The sequence below is a fragment of the Stegodyphus dumicola genome, chromosome 3 (genome assembly GCF_044657685.1).
Source record: "Stegodyphus dumicola isolate Sdum_Otavi_A_Nest chromosome 3, ASM4465768v1".
Lineage (NCBI taxonomy): Eukaryota > Metazoa > Arthropoda > Arachnida > Araneae > Eresidae > Stegodyphus > Stegodyphus dumicola.
In genome coordinates, this window is record NC_140770.1 from 215,963,759 (window position 1) to 215,982,478 (window position 18,720).

The 18,720-nt window shown below is 34.7% G+C and overlaps 1 protein-coding gene across 1 annotated transcript in view; it reads left to right on the top strand.

Annotated features, from left to right (window-relative positions):
* The window catches only part of LOC118198886 (ras-related protein Rap-1b-like), a 268,135-nt gene that overhangs the window by 229,149 nt on the left and 20,266 nt on the right, over window positions 1-18,720 (top strand). The window contains exon 3 of the mRNA XM_085813850.1: window positions 8,598-8,797. Within this exon, the coding sequence (XP_085669976.1) occupies window positions 8,598-8,797 (200 nt within the window). The remainder of the gene's footprint in view (window positions 1-8,597; window positions 8,798-18,720) is intronic.

Consider the following 18,720-nt stretch of genomic DNA (forward strand, 5'->3'; position numbering starts at 1 on the left):
ATTATGTGACTTGAAATATTTAAAATGTTAAGTATCACAGAAGTAAATACGAAAAAAACATCAATTAAAGAAATTATCTGTTAGTAATTTAGCTGTTTCCCAATTTAAATATCAGAAAATGTACTGAAACGTTGATTTAAAAATTTTTTTGTATGAAGATTTTATGCTAAACATGCTGAAAATTTGTTATGTAGTCAAAGTCAACATAATGGTTTTAAGTTCTACAGTATTTACAATTCAAGTTGTTGCCTTAAAAATTAAAAATGTTACGAATTTTGCACAAAGATAGATGATTTTAGGACAATTATATATGAAAAGTTATATATTTTTCTGTATAATGTAACGTGAAAATCTAAAAGTACGATGCTCTACCTAAAAAATAAGAATACAGGGGCAAAGTTATTTAACATTAAGTAAATGTTTATTTGGCAAAATATCGCCAAACTGGTGACGGTTTGGGTGACTAAATTTGTCGCCAAAAGTCACAGAACTTCGCGACAATTTGGCGGCATTTTGGTCTGGTCCCTGTATCACGGAAATAGGTATTGTAATTGAATAACTGTAACTGATTTTATATGCAACTGTAATCGTTCCCGGCCTTCATATGCCTTCCGGAAATTTCGAGAAGTACTAGATATTTATAGGCAGTCGGGTGAAAACTATATAAGACTGGAGAGAGCATTTGCTCAGAGTTGTTGTTAATTGGTCATTCAGCGTGAGTTCGGAGTACTGAGATGTCTCCGAGTTAGCTTCGCTCTTTAGATGCGCTTTGCATTGCGTTCTGTTTAACGTTCTTAGTAAATTAAAGTGTAGCTACTGATTGCATTCTGCGATGCTGTAAAGAGTTGTACGACTATTTTTGTTGAAAGTTCCAGAACTCTGAAGTGTTTCTTTTGATAGAATAAATTTTATCGGCCTATCATTGTAACTGTGAGCATTCAATCTATTACTAACCCGTACGCACGCAAGAATAATTTTAAAGTGCTTACTTTCGTTAAACACAATTTTCAGTTTCAAATGAATTAAGGGATTAAAAGCCTGACGGTAATTTCCGTTTTCAACGAACCTAAATATAATTTACAGTTTCAATTAAATTAAGAATTTCAGTCAGTTTAATAAGAAATTTGAACAGAAGCATTTTAATTGTACATTATACTAAAATCTTTCATTAATTATTCAGAATTATACATTCTGTGAATTATTTCAAAGAAAGCTGAATACCTTTAACAGGCAGAGAGAAATCGGTGGTGGTGTATTTAATTATGGCAAAGCACACTAGGGCTATCTGCCTAAGGGAAGGGATGCCTTCGTGGAGGAATTTCTAAGGGAAACTGGCTCGTATACACGTTACAATGGGGAAAACCACGAAAACACCCATGCAGTCAGCCCGTTCGCGGGATTCGAACCTCGGACCGAACTACCAGTGTTCAGCGACTTTACCGCTCGGCCACTGGTGGGCCGAGAGAAATCGGATACTTACATATTATCTCTTAAACCTTCCAAGTGGAGTGATCTAGCGCATATTATGGATGACACTTCATTAGAATTACGCAGTAACGATTAGTGATTGACGACTGTTGTTGAAATTTCCGTCAGTGGTCAATGGGAAAATGTCACATTAATTGTATAAAAACACACTAAAAATTGTATAAAAGTACTTTTGACACGGAAACCTCTAAAATGCAAAAGTGATATCTTTTTTAGGTGTTTAGTGCAGTAAAAACACTTATGAATTTAGGCGGATGATATATAGATGGTAGTGTAGTGCAAATTAACGTCTCAATAAGTTTGAAAATACTAAGGATGTTTCAAATGTCGAATTATTCAAAAATTTCTTTTTTTTCCTTAAATAAAAATACCTACAGTTGCCAAATCATAAAACTAAAATTTTAATACTATCTAAAACTAAACCTCATTTCAAGTAGTAGTTCAATTTTAGAAAATGTGGCGTCTGTTAGTGCATTTTATTTTGAAAGTGAAATAGTTTTAAAAGAGAAAAATATCAAAATATGAAAAATATAACATTATGCAGAAAAGAGTAATACTAATACTACTACTAATAATAATGCTAATGATAATAACAGTAATAACAATAAAAGTAATGTAAAGGCCTGCAATATGTTTGTTACTATAGAATTATTACAATCAAATCAAGTTAAGTTCCTTTCCTTGATTGCTTCTTCTGTTGATTTCGTTATATGTATGGTTATTTCTTCTGCCACATTTTCAAGCATTCTGTTACGTTTCCCCCCTGACTTTAACTGTTTCTGGATTTGGAGTGAATAACGATGACACTTGAAGTATCGAAACATAATGAAGACAGTATTATTCAAGACAGTACCAAAGACACATTTACAATCTTCAAAAAACTACTATGAACACGCTAAAACAATCAGCGACACAGCCTTCAGGCTATCAAGCTATAACGGTGAAGACAGCTTCACGACAAAGCACCAGAGTACAGCTCCCAACTCTGCCCTGTCGTTTGCGGAACTCTACGTACTCTCAATTCTTTAGATTTGAAGAAGAAAAAACATACTGTGCCCGTATTCTAATAAATATGGGCACAATTAAAATTTAGTCTTTTAGTTATTCGCTCTGATGACCTTCACCTTGCCAGCGAGCAAAGCTACTCAGATATGAAGTCAACTAGTTAATACTTATGATTAAGATCTTCCAGTTTCTACCTGGACTGTGATAACTGACGGAGTTACGTCTTCTAGTAGCACAAAAGGAAATATTATAAACATAACAGTCATTTTGGCTTATAAAAGCTGAAGTTTATTTTATTTTTCAAATGTATTCAGCTATTATATAAATACTATTAAAAAAATTCTTAATTTTTACTACGCAGTTATTGACATATGAGAATTCTAATGTTCGTCCATGACTTTCTAGCTAATTTCTTGATTTATTGTATGTTTTAATGCGCTGTTTAGTCCCTTCTTTATCGAAATTCTATACTGTCAGAAGCAGTTTTATGGTTCTTTGAGTATCCATTATCGAAGAGAAGAAACGTTATTTATCCTTACTTTATCCGAGGCCCGCATTCATTTGAAATATGTTCCAGGAAATAAATACTAGAAGCTCTTTTATGTTGCTATAGACTTTATTTCTGATATGAATGATATCTCATATCTCAGATTCATTTCTACTTCCTTCTATTAGATTGCATAAGCCACCAGAAGTATTGACGGTTATTTCCAAGCGCTTTAATTTATTGGTCTCGGGGGATATTAAATATTCGTTTCTGCGGAGTATCTGCATTAGAATAGGTGATTTCATTCACGTAGTTTCAGAGATAGAATTTTGATAACTACGTTAATATGAAGATATATGTTTTCAGACAAAAGTAATAAAGAATGACTCTATATGAAATCTGAACGAGAAATTGAAATAACAAATATTTAATTTGAAAGTAAAACTAAGGAGAAAACCGTATTATGAAATTGAAATAAGAAAGGAAATATATTCTTTTTTCCCTTGAAAGCTTCAAGATTACTAAGGATTCAAATCAACTTTCGGTTCATTTGAATTTTACGTTTAATGCTCAAGCAATAATCTTTGAAGGAGAAAACGTTATTAATGCAGTTATTTTTATCTTAGTTTCCAAAATATTTTATGAGAATAGAATGGTATTATTTAAGTAGTTCGAATTTTGATGGGCTTAAATATTTTTATGTGAAACATTTTCAAAAGTAAACAAAATATCTGTAAATATAAAGTTCATATTTTGTGTTTCTAAAATTTTTTATACTTAATAGTGCATGTTTTATGCCTTCCAATACATTAGCGTATGCTCTTTCTTTATATATATGAAAAATATGAGAATGAAAATAGTATAAACTATGAGTATGAAATCATGCACTAAAAAATAAGTACATCCTTTTTTTTGGAGAAAAAATTGGCTTTAATAAGAATTACAAGCTTTAAAATATAATTTAAAAAAAAATCTAAACGAAGAATCTCTATGCTAGAAACTCAGAGCTAAAGCTTGTTTCACGCTGTACACAACAATTTTTTAAGGCTTATTTTACACTGGTGTGCAAAAATTAAGCACGAGACGGTTTTTTCAATATAACTTTGTACAAAAGCTTTCCAAATCAACACATTTAATACCGTAAGATCCCCAATACGTAAGGGCATGACTAATGTAAGCAACACTTACTAAAAGAGAAATCAGAGGGATAAAAAGAAGCTTTATTGAAAAAGTAGCATGGAACGAAATACGACTGAAGGCCGAAACATCCCTGTGATGGGTATCCAGCAAGAAACATCCGGTCTTTAATAGGGGATATGATCTCCCCTGACTGCTAGGCGGGTTTCACAGAGTCTGCCTATGCTGAGAATGAGGGTGTCAATGAGTTGTTGAGGCATTGCTGCCCATTCGTCTTGCAGCGCCAATCAAAGCTCCGGAATCGTTACTGGTGGTAAGGTACGAGTTGCCAAGCGTCTGCCTAGAAAATCCCATACATGCTCGATGGGATTGAGATACGGAGATCGTGCCGGCCAATCCATACGTTCAATATTCTCACTCTCTAAGAGCTGTTCGGCAGCTACTGTGCGATGACATGGTGCATTGTCGTCCATGAAAAGGAACTGCGGACACATAGCGCCTCTAAAAAGACGCACATATGGAAGAAGAATCTCGTTGCAATAACGAGTCCCGTTGACTGAACCTGCGTCGAAGATGTGAAGGTCTGTACGACTACCAAGCATGATGCCTCCCCAAACGAGAACACCGCCACCTCCATACCTGTCCCTTTCAATGATGTTCGAGGGATGATTACGGCTTCCCCGCTCTCTCCAGATGAGTATGCGATGAGAATCGCTACTCAGACTGAATCTGCTCTCATCTGTAAAGAATACTCGTCCCCATTCATTGTCTCTCCAATTCCGGTGTTCCCGGCACCACAGAGAACATCTTCTCCGATTGGCAGGCGTTAGAGGTACACACCGTACACACCGTCGTGCAAACAGACCACCACCGTGCAGTCTTCTGGCTACGGTAAAACGCGATATCTGTCGTCCAGTCGCCTGTGTCGTGTGTCTAGAGATTTCTCCCGCTGTCTGCCGCCTGTTTCTTCTGGCCTGTAAAGCAATATATCGGTCATCTGCGGGTGTGGTTCCTCGTGGACGACCACTAATAAACCCCCGGATAGCTGTTCCTGTAGTTTGAAATTGTCTCCAAAGTCGTGAAACGATGCTGTGAGCAATTCCGAACTCTGCAGCCACACTTGTCACACTTCGGCCTTCCTAGAACTTTCCAATGATTCGACCTCGGGTAAAAGCATCCAGATGTCGTCTAACAGATTGATTATTCGCCATTTCTCGCTGAGGCAGCAACTCGGTGTGATTTTAACTGCTATACGGCGTGCAATCTCTTTGCCAGAAATACTGATCTTACACCGAAAACATGCTTTATACTACTCAGACACTCCCCCATTACGTCTACCTGCATACCTGCGCATGTGCTACCATACATCACCTTACTTAAACATCTGATTGGTCTTTCTGTCCGCTTTGCCTCTTCGTTCAGCTGATATGCTAATTTTTCGACTTAGTCCTTAATTTTTGCACACCAGTGTATAACACACGTTATTGATGTCAATGATGATACTAGTTTAAGAGATGGAGATCCTGAATTCCTGTGCTTAGAAAGTGCTACAATTGGTCTATCATGGAGTGTCATGTATGAGTTAACATTATGATAATCTGAAACAAAATTATGATCACAGACGTTTATGTCCTACTAGCATTTTCATAAACAGTGACATATAGGTTTCTGCCTTTTGTGAATGAAATTTATTTGTTTAACAGTAAAATGAACGAAACTAGGATTTTGCAATTTCCTTAAGGAATGTGCTTTAGATGTATCAATTTCAAAACAAATTCTTTCGCGGCAGAATAATAGCCTTATATTTATAAGCATCTTTTGCGAGATTTGTACACGGTTCTATAAGCATTACTTTTCTATTCGCGGGTATGTAAAGGAACATAAAACACATTCTATAAACTTTGATATGCTATTTTTTAAGTAACATTTCATATCGAAAATTTTAAATTTTGACATGGGTATTTGAGTTCAAATATCGATAATTTAATTTTCCTTTAGTAAATGTATGTCTGTAAATTAGAATTTGGAAAAATATGAAAAATATATCATAACAGAAGAAAGTACGCTAAAGAAAATATTCTTCTTCTGTAACTTTTGTAAATATTTTTAAAACTTTTAAGTGAAGGAAACATCTGATTGAAATAAGTGTTCTTAATAATAAATTTTTCCGTATAATTAAAGCTTTAAAACTCTTATGTGAAATGCAAAAAAAAGTTTAAAACGTTTTCTGCAGTTTGTTATCAGAAAAACTCGCATCTACAACTTGAATGTTTCTCTAAATCATCTTCAGTTGGTAAAATTGGTATCCTTGAGAATCAGCGTTTCAGATTTACGAAAGTATGTCAACTTAAGCTAACTATTTGGTTCCAGCTCTATTCTGTTAAAAGTGCTTCAAAACTTTCAACACAAATTTTAAGAGAATGAAAATAAAGTAGCATCAACGTAGAGAGTTTATGCATTTTATTTCAAACTTAAATTCCCTTACATCCCATCCATTTTTTGTAATTACGAGACAAATCCAGCATTTTTTGCAAACTTTTTGGTACCACTGGAGGAGGAGACATCAAAGAAGACTTTCGGTTCATCCCAATGATGGTACGCTAGCTGCGTACATATTTAATTGAATTTAGATGGAATTCGAATGCGATCCACAGTCCTATAATTTATCCCAGTCTCTTCGGACACATCTTTCTAGTTTTTTTAGTTGCTTCCTCATTCCGATGATCCTAACATTTTCATCTTCTTTCGTTCCAATATTGATAGTTCCAGATGACATGCACTCAGGCCGTTGTGAAATAGACAGATCGACTAGCAGGAGTAAAATTGCTGATAAACTACCATCAGCTGAGTCAATGCATCAATGGACATTGAAAAAGATACTTTTTCAGCGTGCTCACGAAAAATTAACCTGGTTAACCTGGTCGAAAGAACGAAACGTACCGTTCCGTTTGCTGCTTCCGATACGTAAGTCATTGTTGCTATAGGCTTCCGTTACCAGAGAAGTCCTGCATTTAGAAAAGTCCTTGATCGTCCATAAATTTTTACCACAAACCAATTGGATTTTTGTCTAAACCACTGTTAAATTTCTGAAAGCATTCTTTAGAGACTGACACACACGTTCTTCATTTGGCTGCTCATATGTATTTCTCTCCAGTGGCTGCTCATAAGTATTTCTCTCCAGTGACTATTATCAGCATTCCGTAGATAAACACTAATTCTATCCAACTCCGCTTTACCTGCTATCGAGTGAAATATTCAGAATTCCCTTTCCTGCAACGTTACCACTACTTCATTCACAAGCCATGTCTTTATCGCAATTTGATATACGTCATGAATTTTTTTGTAATGCATTCAGAGAGTTTCCTAAATTAATTAAAAAATTACCAGAGTATTCTACTCCTGAATTCGCAATTTTCATTTTGTTTAATTTTACAGAACACATAAACATATTTTAAGAGCAATGAATAATTTTATAGATAATTTTAGAGACGGTCGCACTAAATATGGTACACTGAAAATATTTTTTTTATTATATAGAATATTATAGATAGCTTAGCATTAAAACGCTCCTTGGAATGTGCTTTGGTAGTTAGCATGTTCACCATATTCGCGTGTAAGTACTTCAACGCTGTTAATTATTGGAAGTTCATTAGAACGTTCGCTTCTAGATTTGCATTTGATGATATCAAAACAAGAAATGACATACGTTCTGTGTTCACAGTCTTTAACCACATTGGGAAACATTTCGGCAAACGATAAAAACTTAGGCTGAGCTCTAAATTTTCATACAAGAAGTTCAGAGCTGGTTTCTAAAGCTGAGCAATTTCAATCAGCGATTCCGATGTATTGGATTACATGATGAAAATCCATAAAAGTGAAACTGGCTCAAGGAAGATTAGCTCAAGTATGTGTCTACTCTCCTTGAGGAGCTTTCATGCCAACAAGGTTGAGTTATTGAACCCATTCTGCATACGGACTAGATTTGCATATTCTAGGGAGTGATTTAACATCAAATTATTGGTATTAGTCTACATATTCAAAATATTATATGCGATTTCAGTTTATGTTGAATTTCAGCTTATGCGCCACTCTGTGTATAACGTAATGACTGCGTTTTTAAAACTCCTGCAAGTATTTTACATATTTATTGTACTTTGAAAACCCAAGGAGCACAGCAAAGCGAAATGTTTTAATGAATTTCAATCGGTGCCTTTCATTTCCTTGTGAGCCTGCTTTCATTAGAATTAACTAATGATGTAAATTAAATTAGTAATTTATTTAACAGCTTGGTAAAATGAGGATAATAAAAATATATCGATATCATTTCTGATAATAAAAATTAAGTAAGTGTTGGCTATCTCATTATATGAAGGTCGTAACGAATAGTGTGAATAATAACCAATTTTTGTCTAACATTAAATGTTAAATGAATATTAAAATAATGCAATAGTGTTTAAAATTTTTATTCTATTACATATAGGTACGATGCAGCTAAAAGTTACATTCATGGATACTGCAGGTGATCTTCAGTTCCCTGCCATGCGTCGTCTTTCTATAGCCAATGGTCAAGCATTTTTACTTGTGTATAGTGTGGATAGTATGGAATCTTTCCGAATCGTAAAGCAATGCTTCGAAGAAATAAAAGAGCAGAAGCCTGATTTCCAGGAGCTACCCATAATGGTACTTACAATAATATTATTCTTGCATATAATTTAATTAAAATTTATTATAAACATGCTTCATTATAAATTTAGGGATTTGAAATTATTATTTAAATAAAATGGGAATGAGATGGCTAATATGCTTATGAAAAAGGGGGCTACGGTTCTCCAAAAGCCAAAAACGAGTGAAAGCCTCCATTCTATTAAGCTTCTGACATCGCTAACATATCAAAAGACTTTTAGAGATTTTGCCACTCGGGTTTGTGAGGGCAAGCCTTGGAGTGTTATCTCATCAAACCCAGCTTCTGTTCCTGACCACCCGCGAACAGTTGCGGTTGCATCTTTTAGACTATTGACGGGACATGACTGTCTACAGAATCATTTATTTCGTATTGTACTAGTTGATTCGCCGTTGTGTGTTTTATGAAATAGTGAACGGCCAATGACGGTGGAACATTTAAACGAGCGTGAAGCACTGACAAATGTTTCTTGTAGATTTCAGTGCTATTTGCAAGCAAGGAGTTTAATGGCCTAACGGCCAACGTAACTGGCATTTGACAAATAAAAAATAAAATTATTCAAATAAAAACGTAATTAGAAATTGCATGATAATATAATGAATAAAATTTTTAAATAAACCGTTACCCTCTTTAATTGTTGTATAAAGAAACCTTAAATTGCTTTGCAAAGAAGCAACTCTGATTAGAAATCAAAAAGTTTAAACTAAAGATCTTATATACAGGATCAGTTTCCCGGTTTCACCACAACAAACAAAATTGGTGGGTAAGTAACAGATATTGAGCAAGTAGTTAGAGAGTAAGCAGGCTGTATTTTATCCTCCGAGATTTAAAACTTTTTAAAATAGTTTTATCACCAAACAAGTGAGTTTTGAAGCTCAAATCACCGACCATAATATTGAGTAATCTTAGCTTACCTAAATTTTCCCCCAAGGACGGTCCGTCAGCAGACTTCGGCTTGGTACAACTAAGACCATAAGTGGTGGTCACTTTATTATGGAGGCAACTAACAGGTGGGCCTACTTTACCTCCTTTGAAGGCACCTAAATTTAATACCATGCCTTCTCCGAGATTCGAACCTGGGCCTTTTGATATCTCAGTCGGCTCCCCTAACCACTATACCATCTGGACGGTCCTTATCTAAAAATTGCAGTGAAACTCTATTATAAATAGAATTTCTTATATCAGATGTGAAGCCGCCCAGACTGTGTAGTGACTAGGGGAGCTTACTGCCGTACCGAAGGGTCCGGGCTATAATTCCGGAGAAGGCATGGTTGTTTGTAAATGTATAGTGTCTTTGCGACATGGGGGCACTCTAAATATGGGGCGAGCCGAAAGTTCTCTAGAGAGCTTGATTATAGAGGAAGAGGGGGGAGACCCTCGGACTAGACACCGGGCTGCTCTCTTTCAAAATTGGGTTAAAGTAGTCCAACCCCTTTGAGGGTCTGGCAACCATTTTTTTCCATGAAATTCACGGACAAGACAAGAAAAAATATAATGACAGAAGTGAAAATACACCTTGGCATGCTAGAGGTTAAGTAGTCATTCCACAGATTCATATGAGCCTTCTGATTTTACGTAGTTACAATACCCGTGCTGGTTTAAATTTGTTGTAATTTCCCTTGATAAGCCGCTAAATAATGTATAAATCTAATTTATGGATGTACAAATCAATATGCATATTATGTAGAAGGCTAAATACATTAAATATAATATTAAAACACTACAAAACAGTCTGACTATAACATTATATGTGCTCAGCAGAACATGGAATAATAAATTAGTTTTTTTAATTGGAATAATAAGTATTTGCCCTAAGTATAATAAAAATTTTGCTCGAAGTTTTAATTATACACATAACTATATATAAATTTTAATATTTTATTCTTTTATTTTAACTTCACCGCAAATTTTGATATTCTGTGTGAAAAAAGTTCGTGCAATACTTTAATATAATATACGTCTAAGAAAAATTCAGATGAAAATTATTTATTTATTTTTCTTTATAGCTGGTTTTTCCTAACTCAGTTTCAAGTAGAAAGAGGAGAACTGTAACTTAAAAAGCTGCAATGTTTTTAAAGTTATTAATGGCATTGGAACAGGAGTAAAATTTTGACATGCGCGGCGGGTGAAGAGGGGAAGAAATGCAGTGTTTAATGGGTTGTTCAAAGCTATTCCTTTCTCATTTTGGGGATTATAAATTGAAACATTAATCATGCTTTTCTCTTTCACCGATTTACAATATATTTTATTTTCCCCTTGTCAGTTCTAAGTATTCTGAAGTTATGAAATTACATCCATTTTTCTTTGGTGAAACAACAGGTTCCTAGAAATGTTAATAAAGTAGCTAAAATTTATTTTCTTTTAAGTGATTTAAGAGATGAGAATTTATCAAAGGTACTTTGATGTATATATTCTGAGTACGTTCAATTGTAATACAGAGAAGTCAAAAACTGCATTCTAAATAAAGAACAGTAATGCGTTAAAACGCTAAGAATAGAGGAATAAAAAGAATAATTGCGAGAGCTTGAAGAAAAATGATTGAGAAGATAAGTGACAGAACGGAGAATCGGACGGAGAAAAGTTGAAAAAAATCGATTCGTAAAAGAAAGCCTTAGTAGAAGAAATATTCAGAGTTTACAATGCAAAAAATTAAGATAATAAATAAAAATAAACTGAAATTCACTCAAGGTAAAACCTAAAACAAATAAATAAAAGTATCCATGTAATTTCTTATTCAAGGAATGAACTCCTTAAGAATAATGCTTTAGATAAGCCTTCAAATAAGCATTATTATATGAGGGATTTTTAAAAAGCCATAGCAGATGTAGGTACTTACGTATTATGCGAACCAACTTAGGAATCGCCAAATTTTCAGAAGTTGTCAGACTGTGGCAACCATGCGTGGAAGAGTTCTTTAGATAATCATATCTATTAAATTATCTAAAATTAAATTATCATATCTATTAATCTAAAGTTTAACGAAACGTCTTTTTCTTCTGAAAAAAATAGCCAGACTATACCAAGGTGATCGCGCTAATACTTAAGTGCTCAAAAGTATTGTAGCGTTTCCTTAAAACAGGTAAAAAATATTTATGTGTGATATTTGTGAGAATTTAAAGCAAAAATAATTTATAGTTTCATAATATTACATTTAAAATGTGTTTTATTTTAAATATGCTGTAGGCCCGAGTATAAGATGACACACTTTGCACACACAACCACAAAATATTTCAATGAAATCATTATCTATCTTATATGTAGAAACCAGACTAAAAAAATGAGTTACGTCATTTATAATATATTTTAAATTAAAAGACAACTATAGTGTTATAATCAGGATACAAAAGTGTATTGGTTGTGTTAAGGTTTTGAACACAGTTAAAGAAAAATTGCTCAGTAAGATAGTTGTAAGATGGTTGTAATACTTAACACATTAAAAGAAAACGGAGATGTCAAGTCATAAACAAAATATTTTTTATTTTTACAGATTGGATGCTATTTAAACAATATAACATAAAAAGAGCTTTCAGTAATGGGAATCGCGTTGAAATTAAATAAATAATAAAAAAAAAAATCATTAATTGCATTTACTTTCCCTTTTGGTTGCAGGTTAATAGAATTTGAACTGGGGCAACATATTAGAATTTAATTACTTTCCTTTCCTTTCCTCCATTTTAAATTCGAACATCTTACTATCCTTCTTAGAAACATGGGTTACCCATTACTCCAAAAATAATCAAGGAAAAATACAGTGCAAATTCACATATGCTGGCAGAAGTCCAACGTCTTGGTGGTACGTATAAGGAAGCGCAAAAAGAGAAGAATAAAAACAAAGCATTAATTAGCGTTACAAGTTTCTACGGATTCAACAGATACAAGTTTCTACAATACAAGCGGAACCATTTGAAATAGCAGAGGATTTATAGCTAACCATAGCTGTTAAACGAGCGGATCTCGGTCATCAGCTAATTATCTTCTCCAAACTGCGAGTGTAAATTCTTGTCGTCACAGTTCGATAGAAATCGCTGCTCACCTGGTATTGTGGTTTGTGACGTTCACCGCCATTCCCATGGGTCCGGGTTCGAATCCCGTCGAAATCATAGATGCTTATTAGCTTATAGCATCCCTGCGACAAGGGAGAACTCAGAACACCAGCAAGCCGAAGCTGGTGGAAAGGAAAGTGAGGTGGAAGATCTTCGAACAGCCGCCACGGTTAGTTTTCCCTCTAATGTGGGGGCGGAACTTCGCAGTTAGTGCTGCGGAACTATACCTGTACGACCAATAGTGAACTTCTGGTGTTCTGCCAACCTTCTGTCTGTACCTGTGCGGTAGGATTCGTCGACGGTTTTGAGACGGAAGAGTATGGGAGACTGTAAGAATTACCTCACTGAATTCACAAACTTTTTTTTGTTTCAGTCTTGAAAGTACGACCACAGAGACTGGAAAAAATGCAGGAAAACCGACGGAAGCCCGAGAGAGGTGAACTGCTAACTACATAACATTACAGAAGGGTCATTTCCTCGATAAGCGCTGGCTCAGTAAGGAAATAAGAAAAATAAGTCATTTTCCTACTTAAGATGTCAACAGAAAAAGACGTATTTGTAAAAAAAAACCAAACCGGATGGAAACTGAAAAATCAGCCTAAAGGATAAGAGGAAACGGCAACAATGTTCTTACTCAGGTTAGAGACTCTAGCGCCAGCCGAAAAAAAGTGCAAAGAAGAGACCGAGAATAGCTATGCACACAACTTAAAAGAAAAATGGTTCCCACATTTTTCTGAAATCGTCGGAAAGGGGGAAAGAAAGAAAAAAGAGATCATCTAGTAGAAAACAACAAAAAATTTAAAAAAAAAAAAATCCGAAAAAAATTTTTAATTGATCGTACTCTAACGAGCTAAACTTGGCAAAAGAAACCAATCACATGCTCTACGAGAAGTGTTGCGCTGGAAAGCGCTGTGGTTTGATAATACCCGTTATACTTTTCATAGGGCAGCAGCCTTTAGAAGAATATTAAAAGAAATTACGAAAAGTTAAAAATAATTTAGTATAAACGCAACTAAATGCAAATATCTCTCTTTCTAATTGAGCAAAATGCTAAATTCTAAATATGTCGTAAAGTTTAAAGTTTCAGATATTTTGTGTTCAAATAAATACAATGTAAATTTATACTGGCAGAAGTACAAATCTTGAACACCGTACGTTACAAATCCTAAACAGAATCCCGAATCTACTTTTAAATGGAAATATTACACAAATACCTTACTTTAAAGCATGAATCCTTTTTCGGGCACGTTTTGTTCGGCTAAGGAAAACAATCATGCATCAAATGTTTAGGTTTAAAGTTTAAAAGAGATTTACACTTAATATTTGTTGGATTGAATTAATTATACAGGGTACTAATTACGTATACTCCCTTTTAATTAAATAAGATTAGAATTAAAGAATAATGATTCCTTTATTAATTAAATAAGGTTAGAATTAAAAAATAATTAAGCAATTCAGTCTTCCCACAAATCTGGAATGCCAATTAAACTTACTGCACATCTAAACGTATTTATCTACAGCTTTCTCAAAGTGTAGCAATTTAGACCATTTAACATTTTGTTTTCTTTTTATATATCAAGACCATACATATAAAATATATCATAAGCTCGTTATTGCCTCTTGAGCAAAGAACGTCTATGTAAAGAAGGAAAGGCTTCATAAATGTAATGTAAACCAGTTTGTCTTCTACCCCGGTAGAAAGAAGAGGAAAATTCGCCAAGGGATTTGGTGACGAAACCTGTTGGCGAGAATTTCCCCTCTCTGTGACGTACCAGACCTGGCCGACATCTTCCTCCTTCTCGACGTGTAGAGGAGATTGAGGAACACGAGTTAAGATGAATAAGAAAATTAGGTGAAGTTTCACTTTCACTGGCTGTTGAATTTGCATTATCCATATCGCAGTTTGATGTCTGATTTTATATCCGTCAATATGGAGAGAAAAAATGGAATCACACAGTTTTAAACTCTTGATAAACGTGACCGTCGAACCTGTTCGAACTTCGACATCAGCTTCGAGCTTTGGCGCTTTTTGGCGACAGATATTTCACGCATGCGCAGCTGTTTCCCTTTTCGTTCGAAGGGAACCACTCCTGCTGCTGCGAAGTTTTCCTTCTTAACAATACATATTCTTTGTCTTGAGCACATTTTCAAAATACAGAGTTTATATATCAAGTCGTCGTATATTCGAGTCAATAAGTAAGTTATTTTTGGTAGATTATTTAGAAAATAAATAACTTGTAGTATGTCATTTAGCTCAGTTAAATTCTAAACTGTAAATTTTAGCAGACAACTTAGTGAGGCATGTATATCTTTTGTACCCGTTATTCACTTATTTCTGTTCACACACCATTTATTATAACGATTTGTTTATGGTGTGGAATTGGAATACACTTACAATGAAGTATCGTGCACGAACCAACAAAATCATAATTTACCGAGCTAACAGCTTAACGCGTCCAAATTTGAAATGAATGAGGGAGTATTAAAAAAATACGAACAATCTCTTTGAGAATAACTAGAGAAATCTCTTTTAATTTTTTTGAGAATACACTGACTACCAATAAGTATTTGGACACCTATGCAAATGACGATATCTGCGGTCCTAAGGTATTTCACGGACTCCGCCGGTATATATCGTGCAGGAAACAGCATCGGCTTTAGTCGCGTACAAGATGCCTCGCAGTTCGGAGCTCTCTGATTTCGAGAAAGATATAATTATAGGGTATCAAAAATGTGGCCGATCCTTAAGGGACATATCTAGCGATCTGAAGTACCCAAAATCGACAGTGGCCTATGCGATTAAGAAGTGGAAGGTGAGCGGTGATTGTCGGAATGTGCCCCGAGTCGGCAGACCAACGAAACTGGGAGATAGAGATCGATGAGTGCCGTCCAGAGAAATTCGGAAGAACCGCACCCAACCGATGGCCCTCATCCGCGAGGAGTTTCAACAGGCATCCGGGAGTATTGTTTCAATGAATACCCATCCGTAAGGAAGGACATCTGCTTGGTTTTCATGGTCATGCTGCTGCCCATAAGCCTTTGATCACAAAGTCCAACTGCGCTGCTCGGTTAATGTGGTGCAAAGCACATCGAAATTTGACCCTAGATCAGTGGAAAAAAGTTCTTTCGAGTGACCAATCAAGGTTCACCCTTTATCATTCGGATGGCAGGGTCTGGGTCTGGCGTCTACCTGGATAACGTCTCCTGCCAGAATGCATTGTGCCAACAGTCAAGTTCGGCGGAGGTGAAATTATGGTCTGGGGGTGTTTCTCCTGGTATGGGCTGGGACCCTTGGCCCCCATTCATGGTAAGCTCAACTCCGATGCCTACTGCACTATTTTGGATGACAATGTGCTTCCTACGTTGTGGTAGTTGTACGTTGTGGTCCTTGTCTTCTCCAAGCCGAGTGGAAGAAAATACCACTAGCTGTCATACAAAGACTTGTGGAACGTATGCGCCGGAGGGTCCATGCTGTAATTATATCTCGTGGAGGCTCTACCAACTACTGATTTTGAATAAAGTTAGTTTTTCTTTTCTATCACAGATGTCCAAATACTTATTGGTAGTCAGTGTAATTTAAAGATTGCTACTATCAGACATTTAGAGGTATACTTAATAATCCAAACAATACTTTAATAAATGATATTAAATTTTGAATAGTGGACTATATTTTGGAGATTACAACGAAAATTAATATTAAAAAAGCTGCACCATATTCATCTTGATTGACGAGAAAAAATCGGGATTATTATGCTACATTAAGAAAGACGATTGCTGTATTGGCTTCATAACAAAGAAACTTACTTTTTTCATTGAAGTAACTTACTCAGTGATACTCAACTCGTTTCAGCTGCATAGAGAAAATTTAGCATCCAATCCTTGAAATGCTAGCTTCTAAAGTGCTTGAGACATAATTATTTTTTTCCAATGGCAGATTGTGAACGGTTACAGTGTAACACAGTCCATTAATCTATACAAGGCCAGATGTGGTGTTCTCTTTATTATGGAGGCACCTAATAGGTGGGCCACCATCGCTTCTTATGAAGGGACCGACAGTTACAACCATACCTTTTCCAGGATTCGAACCCAGGCCCTTCGGTATCACAGTCAGGCTTCCCTAACCACTATACCGTTTGGGCGGCAAGACATAGTTATTACCATATAATCCTCGAAATGATTGCATAATGTGTAAACTGATGTTTAAGATTAACATTTACAGGAAAGGTAAAAAGAAAGTTGAAAAAGCATTTCGTTCTGAGAAAAAGGTTTTACATATGGGTTTTAAGACACAGACCAGTGTTGCCAGAACTTTAGCTAAAGTAGAAAAAAAAAAAAAAAAAAAAGTAGCAAAAAGTAGCATCTGACGTCAGAGACACGTCATTTTGAGACTTCATTTTTATTTCTGACGTCATCACAAATTCACTCCTCTTGCGTTCCGTAGCATGAGGCTGTAATTTGACGTTTGGTGGTTTTATTATATATATACATAAGTTAATTTATTTATATCCTATATTAGGTGCTTCATCTCGTTTAGATTGTTAATACTGTATCGTTATTTTATTTTTAATTGGATGTTTATTCTTTCTTGCTTTACTTTAATTCTTATTGATATAAATTTTTTCCCATTCTGGTTTCTGAACGTATTTCAGTTTTTCAGTTTCTGATTGCTAAAATAATCTACGATCTTTCACTGTTAAAATTTTGTTGTTTAGAAATCTGAATTTAATCTTTAAGTCTCTAAACCTTCAATAAATCTTTAAAAAATTTGTCGATATATATTTTCTTTTCGTTTTAATAAGTTACACGCAAGCATAGATGTTTAGAACATAAAATATTTGTAGATTTATTTAATAGCAGATAATGTGATGATTTATTAACCACAATTACTTTGAGCAATTCAGGTGAAGTGGCTTTCTTTATAAATGTTTTGCATTTTGCCATGTGTAAACCTGAATTCGAAGGTAATGTATTTTGATAGCGTTTCTTTCACACAAATTTCGCTCAAATGATCAGTATGGGTGTAATGCAAACAACTTACACAAAGATTTAATTCAGTTTGTTTACCCTGTTCACGTTTCCAAATATACTTCTATGTTTTCTGAAAAAAGATCTGTTGAGAATTTTGCTTATGCTTTTATAAACGATTGCACTGCATTAAATCAGTTGTATATGCCCTCATTTTACATTTATACAGCTTGCCATAAGTTCGTTACTTAATTGGTTTCATTCTTTTTTGCCAATTCTCAAAGATGGGTATTTTAAGGAAAGCATTTTGAAAAGTGGTTCTAAACTTTTTCACGTTATTCACAACTCACACTTATGATATGATACAATGTGCACATAATCAAAATGCTAAACAAAACAATCAGCCAAACACATGATTAAACCAATGACTACTGCTGAAATTGAGTGTGAATACAGATGTTCAAACAATTGAGAATAGACCTTACTTTTAGTTGATAAATCTAACTTTCGATATAAATAACACATTATCAAGAAACGGAAACATGTTTTAATTTTTACACATAACAATTGATTTAATTGAAAGTGAGAAAAAAGAACAATCGAAGAAAAAAATCCTAAAATGAAAAAATTCAGAAACATTTTATATAAACATATTCAGATTTTTGCCTCAAAAAATAAGAATATACCAATATGCTTAACTACCACTATATTTTTTCTACGTAGTTTCTATTCTAATCTAATGTTGCATAATTTTATCTTGAACCTTTTCACTTTTGTAATGAAGTTTGTTATATGAACATAAAGCCGTACTTTTAAACAGAAAATGGCTTCTCGAAGAGAAACCAGTATTGAGGTAAGGAAATTCTTACTAAGATTATATAAAAAAGGAGGAAATTCCTATCGTGAAAATAACC